At 43.4% G+C, this 7,925-nt stretch overlaps 1 protein-coding gene and 1 non-coding gene across 2 annotated transcripts in view; one reads left to right on the plus strand and one right to left on the minus strand.

The window, feature by feature from the left end:
* Positions 1-6,895, plus strand: part of PARP11 (poly(ADP-ribose) polymerase family member 11) — a 33,029-nt gene extending 26,134 nt beyond the window's left edge. Inside the window, 4 exon segments of the mRNA XM_081593898.1 lie at positions 2,719-2,791; positions 2,875-3,005; positions 4,247-4,398; positions 6,244-6,895. Coding sequence (XP_081450024.1) covers positions 2,719-2,791; positions 2,875-3,005; positions 4,247-4,398; positions 6,244-6,560 — 673 coding nt within the window. The 3' untranslated portion in view covers positions 6,561-6,895.
* Positions 618-688, minus strand: TRNAC-GCA (transfer RNA cysteine (anticodon GCA)). The gene has a single exon. It is a non-coding gene; the product is annotated as a tRNA-Cys (tRNA).
* Positions 6,896-7,925: the final 1,030 nt, after the last annotated feature.

A 7,925-nucleotide genomic window follows, 5' to 3' on the forward strand; every position in this document is an offset into this window, starting at 1 on the left:
AACTTTACTTCCTTACCAGCTATATCATATTCTCATTCTTAAGTACAAGGAATTTAAGAAAGGAATTGCTTATCTTCAAAGGGTATGTAATCTGAGAGAAAAATGAGACATAATAATAGAAAATGTTATAGTAATTGTATGTCACTATATCTGGCGTCCTTTTGTGGGGAGAGGCATGTAATGCAAGGCACTTTGTTCTCTCACAGACCATAGAAGCCATAGCACAAAGACAGGAGAGGGAGAAAAATAACCAGAATGGAGTCCAAGACGCAGGATAATAAAAGGAAGAATGGTTAGGCAGGATACAGAAGAGCAATGATGACAAGGAGGTGTTGATACAGAAATGCTTATTTATTTATTGCGCTTACGACCTGCAAAGTGAATAGCACATTTCCTGTTGGCAAGGAATTTGCAATTAACCAAGGCTGTAAATATTCAACAAATAAGCAAACAAAAACATTTTACATAGCTGAAAGATACTTCTGTTGTTGCTTAGTTGCTAAGTCGTGCCTGACTCTTTGCAGTCCCATGGACTGTAGCCCGCCAGGCTCCTCTGTCCATGGGATTCTCTAGGCAAGACTATTGCAGTGGGTTGCCATTTCCTTCTCCAGGGGATCTTCCCAACCCAGGAATCGAACCCGAGTCTCCTGCACTGCAGGCAGATACTTTACCACTGAGCCACCTGGGAAGCCAAAAAGGTACTTCAGGCAAAGTGAAAAAAACAAACAAAACACAAAGAAAACCTGGAAAAGGTATCGTTACGCGGTATCACAGTCTCTGTAGTATATGAAGTACTTTGAAGAATCTCTAAGTAGAAAACCAATAGCCCCTTAGAAGAATGAGAAGAGAATTTGTGCAGTTCATGCAGCCTCACTTATAAAAAAGAGAAATACAAATTATATCAGGTTATTTCTTACTATAAGATTGACAGAAATTCCAGAGTCTGATAACATGCCTCTTCGGAGAGGTTGTGGACAAGTAGGCATTCTCTACGTTTCTGCTGGGAATGTCAGTGACTGTAGCCTTCAAGGAGGGCCTCTGGGAAGTTTCTGTTAAAGTCAGGAATAAATATATTTTTTGACCCAGAAATGCCATTCCAAAAATGTTATCTTAAAATTTGACTAGTGGCCATGTACAATGACAAGTGGACAGATTTGTTCTCTGTAGCATCCTTAATGGCAGCAAAGAGTTGAAAAAAAGCTAAATGTCATCCATAGGGGACTTGTGATCAATAGGAGGGGGTGTGTCCATTCACTGGGGTACCCTGCATCAGTCCAGTAGAATGCACGCCTTCATCCTCCAGTGTCCAGAGTGTCTGCCCTCTGCCAGGCTGTGTGCTAGGGAATCTCTCCCTGATACAGAAGGGTCTCTGAGAACATAGTGAAAAAAATAGAACAGCTACAAAAGACACAGGAATATGCTACCATTCCTGTGTGCAAAACAAACAAACAAAAAACCCATAGGTTTGTGTTAACCTAAAGTTCTAGAATACCCCAGAGACTAAAAGCAGTGATTACTTGGCGTGGAGGCAAAAGGTGAGAACTAGACCAAGGACTGGAGAGGGAGGGAAACCATCCACCGTTCACTTTCTCATACCTTTGTTGTTCAGTCGCTGAGTCATGTCTGACTCTTTGCAACCCCATGGACTGCAGCAAGCCAGCCTTCCCTGTCCTTCACTGTCTCCCTGAGTTTGCTCAGACTCTTGTCCCCATCTTTAAATCATGATTGTGTGATGTCCCCAAAGGTAAAATGAGTTAAAAAAATAAAAAAATAAGTTAAAGATAGGCTAGAAGTTGATACATTTCTTCCACAACCTCCAATCACCAGACAGGATTCATGTATCAGTTATAGCCTTCTACCATCAAGCTCCCAAAGGTCAGTCTTTTTCTGTGTTCACATCCAGTGGCTTAAACATGGTAGATGACTTTACCAGCTTCTGCTTCGGGTGAATTCGGAGAAGGCAATGGCACCCCACTCCAGTACTTTTGCCTGGAAAATCCCATGGATGGAGGAGCCTGGTAGGCTACAGTCCATGGGGTCGCTAAGAGTCGGACACGACTGAGCGACTTCACTTTCACTTTTCCCTTTCATGCACTGTAGAAGGAAATGGCAACCCACTCCAGTATTCTTGCCTGGAGAATCCCAGGGACGGGGGAGCCTGGTGGGCTGCCATCTATGGGGTCGCACAGAGTCGGACACGACTGAAGCGACTTAGCAGCAGCAGCAGCTTCAGGTGAATTAATTAGGACCGTGCAGGGGCCTAGTGGACAATAAAGAGAGAAGGGTTTAGATTTGAGTTAATAATAGATCTTGAAGGACATTGAACATGCAGCTGAAGGTTCTGGATGGTATTTAATAGACACTATAAATCTGTTAAAGGAGTTTTATTTTAACTAAACAAGAAGTTGATTTTCTTCTTGGAAATTACTTTTCTTCACCTAAAGTCTTCCTACATTTAAAAGAAACTCGGGCAAATCCAGGAAAACAAGATCGAAATAAGATCATTTTTGAAGTTTCCCATCAGGTTTCTCAACGCAGCCCCTAAAAAAATTGCACACAAGCCAATCAATATTCGGTAAACGTTTTAAAATAAAGAAACCAAGGACGACACTTTATTGCTTTTGTCACATGATAATTCAGCTTGGGAAAAAATGTCTGAGTCATTGACAGTGATTATAATTGGCTTCTAAAATGTTGTTTCGTCTTTTCTGCCCCAAGTTACATCTGTGAGAATGAGGCCATCCCCATGCCGCCGCACTGGGAGAACGTGAACACCGAGCTGCCCTACCAGGTGAGGGCAGCACCCAGTACCCGCCCACCTGCGGGAGAGGTGGGGAAGGACCCCGGTATCACGGTGCCAACTTCTCTTTCCAGCTTATTCCTTTGCACACTCAGACACACGAATACAATGAAGTCGCTAGCCTCTTTGGGAAAACAATGGACCGCAACAGAATTAAAAGGATTCAGAGAATTCAAAACCTAGACTTGTGGGAGTTCTTCTGCAGGTGAGACCATTTCCACTCGGAACCCCGCTCCTTGGCCTCAGAGCTGGCGAAGCACAAATGCTCAATGGTGTTCACTGCCAGCGGCACCCCGTGCTCCTCTCCACGTGTTTTGACCTGGTTTCCCAGCCTCTTCCTCATCCTCGGGGAGAGCTGCTCTGTAAGCCACCAACTTCCTGTACATCAGGGGTCCCCAACCTCTGGGATCTAATGCCTGACCCCCTGAGGTGGAGCTCATACAATAATAGTGGAAATAAAATGCACAATACATGTCGTTCACTTGAGTCATCCCGAAACCATCCCCCCACCCCTGGGCTGTGGAAGGATCGTCTTCCACAAAACCGGTCCCTGGTGCCTAAAAGGTTGGGGACCGCCGTTGTTATCGACAGTTTGATAGTTTTTACTACCTTCGTTTGTATACTTCTACAGTACACATTATTATTTTGAGTTATAGGTCTCTTTCTGCATCATTCTTTTTTACAGACAGTATTATTTTTCAAGAGTTACCTGTGTTAATACATGTAGACCTATTTCATTATTTTAATTTTAATATATAAATATATAATTATTTGTTCAATTTTTTCTCTTGAGAGGACTTTAGGCCGTTTTCATTATGTTTGTTTTTTTGCTTTTACAGTAAGTCCTACATGGAATATCTTTGTATGTTTTGGAAGAGGTTTGTCCGCTGGGAAGAGGGTTGAACTAGATGGTTTTATGTCCCTTCCAGCCCGAAGATTCAAAATTCAGTGCAGTTCAACCAACATGTCCCACTCTGGGGATAAAATGATTAAGGCATAGTCCTTGCTCAAGGAATTGCACTATTTAAAGACTCTGTGTACTCTGTTATTTATTGTCTGTAGTGTCATTTTTAGGTATCGGTAAAGCTTGACTGGTTTAAGCAATCAGTCATTTTACTATGATGGGGCATCAACTGGGAGATCTATATTGTTTTTTAATTTTTAAAATTAAAATATTTAATTGAAGTATAGTCGATTTATATTGTAGTTTGGGGTATAATTTTTACCCTTGTCTGTTAACTAGCAATTTTTGATGAGCCAATTTAGATGTCCCAAGAGCATCTGAGATTATCTTTTTTCCAGAGCTATTATATGTCCACTTATGGTAGATGTTAAATTACTGTTTTCTGTTTCACCCTTTCTATTGCGCTTCACTCCTTGACGAATCAATGATGCCACTTAACAGTAGATTTCTGTGTGTTTTGCGTCTGTGCATTGTGTTTTTAGGAAAAAGGCTCAGCTCAAGAAAAAAAGAGGTGTGCCTCAGATTAATGAACAAATGCTGTTCCATGGCACCAGCAGTGAGTTCGTGGAGGCGATTTGCATTCACAACTTTGACTGGAGAATCAATGGCATCCATGGTGCTCTCTTTGGAAAAGGTAATCATCCGAACCTAGTTGGAGAGCTAGGAGACAGTCCTCTCTTTGAGAGAGTATTGATGACGATTCAAGGGCTCGAGAGGCATTAAGTTAAATGTTAGAGGCAAAAATTAAATGCTAGGCTCCTGGCACACCCTCAGAGTTTCCGAGCCGCCAGAAAGCCACTTCCTGCTTGTACAAGATGGAAGGAAGACTTTGCACATCTCTCCAAGGTCAGATAACCACCCCCCACCGCCGCCCCCAAGTCCCAGCCATTCAGATGGGGCATCATGTCTAGATTTGCTCATTTTTGCATTATGACATTTAGTTTCCACATGTAAGTCCTTTCCATGGATAACTCTGTACACCAAACTGTTTTATGTCAAGTACACAGAGCACTAAAAAATAAATCAGTTAATGTGTACATGGTACATAGGTCTGTTTTTTTAGAAAATGATAGGTTGGAATGTTGATGAGCATTAAGGAATAATGGGGAATATCCTCCCCTTTTTTCTAATGTTGTAGAAGTCTGAGTTCTTTAGTCTTTGCTCACTAGACAAGCATGTTAAGGAGAAAGGAGGGGAAAAGGTAAGAGGTAGACATTAACTTGGGCTTCCCTGGTGGCTCAGTGGTAAAGAATCCGCCTGCATTGCAGGAGACATAGGCTTGATCCTGGGTCAGAAAGATCCCCTGGAGGAGCGCATTGCTGCCCACTCCAGTATTCTTGGCAGACAAATCCCATGGACAGAGGAGCCTGGCGGGCTACAGTCCACTGGGTTGCAAAGAGTTGGACACAACTGAAGCGACTTAGCATGTATGCAGACATTACTTGGTCCTTATTTTGTACCTTCCCTCCAGCAAGAGGGGCTGCATTAATTTAAAAAATAACAGCTGAAAAGGCCATCTCCTTTATTTAACTGTGTAAGAGGATCAGAAAGGTGTTACATAAATCCCACTGGATTTGGGTAATAGGAGATTTTGCAATTCATTTCCAAAGTGTTTTGGGTAAGTATTCCCTTACTGAAGGCAGCCTTCTAGACCTCCCAGTTTGGAAGAGTCAAATGCTTCATGGAGATCCTTGTTTAGCCAGTGGACCCGTGAGCTTGTCCTTCTGGAACGTTCGGGTGTGAGCTGCATCGCGTTCTCTCCGGAAATCTTTTCCTGGATGTGGGGTTCTATCATCTCCAAAAATATTATTGAACTGCCACCTTGTAAAATAGAAACGTGGTTTCTTGTGGTTTGAAATCACCTGTGCAGACCCGTGGTTTCACTGTGCTCCCCCGAGATAGGTGCTTAGATGGGTGGGTAGCAGGTAGGGAAAGGGTGGAAGGAAATAGAAGAGGGAAGGAGGTCCCAGCAGTTATGAGGCAGGTCCTGCCACTTGTAATCACAGAAGCCACTTGTGTCTGTCTTACATATTGGATTTATTTATAAGATTTTTTTTTTTTTTTTTGCCACACCACATGGCATGTGGGATTTTAGTTCCCCAACCAGGGATCAAACCCAAGCCCCCTGCCTTGGATGCTTGGACTCTTAACCACTGGACTTCCAGGGAAGTCCCTGTAATATCCTTTTTGAATACCACTACACAAGTCTAGTAGTTGCATTTTGGTGGGGATGGGGATGGAGTTGGTGGTGGGGACTGGTCTGTACTAACACATATACCCCAGTGGCAGCCTGCATTGCAGCTGTCCACAACAGACAGATTTCTGTTCTTTTCTTTAACACCTAGAGTTGAGGGAATTCCACATCTGTTTTGGCTATACGATTCCATGTGTCTGTCCCCCTAGCCATCCCAGTATTTTCGCTTGTGTTTCATACATTCCTTGGAGTAACCTTGGCTCTCCGGGGCCCTTTTTGTCTAAGGAACCTATTTTGCTCGAGACGCTGCTTACTCCAGCCGCTTCTGCAAAGATGACGTAAAGCATGGAAACACATTCCAGATCCACGGGGTCAGCATGCAACAGCAGCATCTGTTCAGAACACACAAATCCATGTTTCTCGCCCGAGTGCTGATTGGAGACTACATAAATGGAGACTCCAAATATATGCGCCCTCCCTCCAAAGATGGCAGCTATGTAAACTTGTATGACAGCTGCGTGGATGACACTTGGAATCCCAGGGTCTTTGTGGTGTTCGACGCCAACCAGATCTACCCCGAGTACCTGATAGACTTTCACTGATTTCACATCCAAGTCTCCGCGGTTGAGGGAGCTACATACTTTTTCGCAGGGAGGTCTGCTCACCGATCATCTAGCCACTCAGTGTTAATGCTCTGATCCTTTTGAAGCAGAAAGAGGCCTCTCTATAAAAAGACACACTGACTTTATATTGGTTTGTTGTTCTGTTTTCGTTTGTCACTGATGTATGTTAAAGCGCAGTACCACTGCTGTTTAAAGGCGGCGCTCAAAATGGAATCGTCTGAGTCACTCCATCTTTAAAGTTTACATGTGTGTCTTCAGGGTGAATGATTTCAGTTCAAGTAGACTTATTCCTATATATGATCAAAAAATAAAAATATAGACATAAAAGTGTCCCTTCAGAGGAACTGAGCCTTTGTAAACGAATTCTGAAATGATCATCCACTGATCTATGTGTTGCTTTGTTAGTCTTTGGGAGGGTGGGAGGCAGTTTAAAACCTTGAAGCGGGCTGCGTAACTTGAGAGAAATCAGACACAAAAGAATCATTGGCAGTGATGCCAAGCAGGCCAGAAGGAGAGGGTCAAGACAGGGTACCCTCTCCCAATGCCTTTGGGAGAGGCAAAGAGTCACCGCGGGCTGTGACTGGCCTTGCTCACCTCTTCTGCTGCCTGCAGCCCAGCTGACTGCAATCAGCAGGCACCGCATCCCCCAGAGCTCCCCAATTCTTGTACCCAGACTCACTGCACAAGGTATTTATTGCATCTTCAAAAGGAAATTTTATTTTTTACAACACATATTCTTGTTCAGTCGTTCAGTTGTGTCCAACTCTGCAAATCCATGAACTGCAGTACGCCAGGCTTCCCTGTCCTTCACTGTCTCCCAGAATTTGCTCAAACTCATGTCCATTGAGTCAGTGATGCCATCCAACCATCTCATTCTCTCTTTCCCGCTTCTGCCCTCAATCTCTCTCAGCATCAGGGTCTTTTCCAATGAATCAGCTCTTCACATCAGGTGTCCAAAGTATTGGAGCTTCAGCTTCAGCATCAGTCCTTCAATGAATATTCAGGGTTGATTTTCTTTAGGATTGATTGGCTTGATCTCCTTGGTGTCCAGGGGACTCGCAAGAGTCTTCTCCAGCACCAAGCACATACTTTCCCTTTGTTTCGGGGCCTTACAATGATTACTTCTAAGAGGCTTTTAATCTGGTCCTCCCCCCACCAAATGCACAGCTATTCAGCTATGATTTATAAAACCCACACTTCTAAATTTCCCATTTTGAATTGTTGCAGAAAGCCTGGGATGCTTGAAACAAATCTGATTTGTTCTTTTGAGTAGCAGTAGACAGTCTGCTCACTGTCTTGAAAAATTAGGTACAATTCATAATTGTGCTCAGTGAAGTTTGTTTA

The sequence above is a fragment of the Giraffa tippelskirchi genome, chromosome 4, assembly GCF_054371585.1.
Source record: "Giraffa tippelskirchi isolate mGirTip1 chromosome 4, T2T-mGirTip1v1.2.pri, whole genome shotgun sequence".
In the NCBI taxonomy this organism is placed as follows: Eukaryota; Metazoa; Chordata; class Mammalia; order Artiodactyla; family Giraffidae; genus Giraffa; species Giraffa tippelskirchi.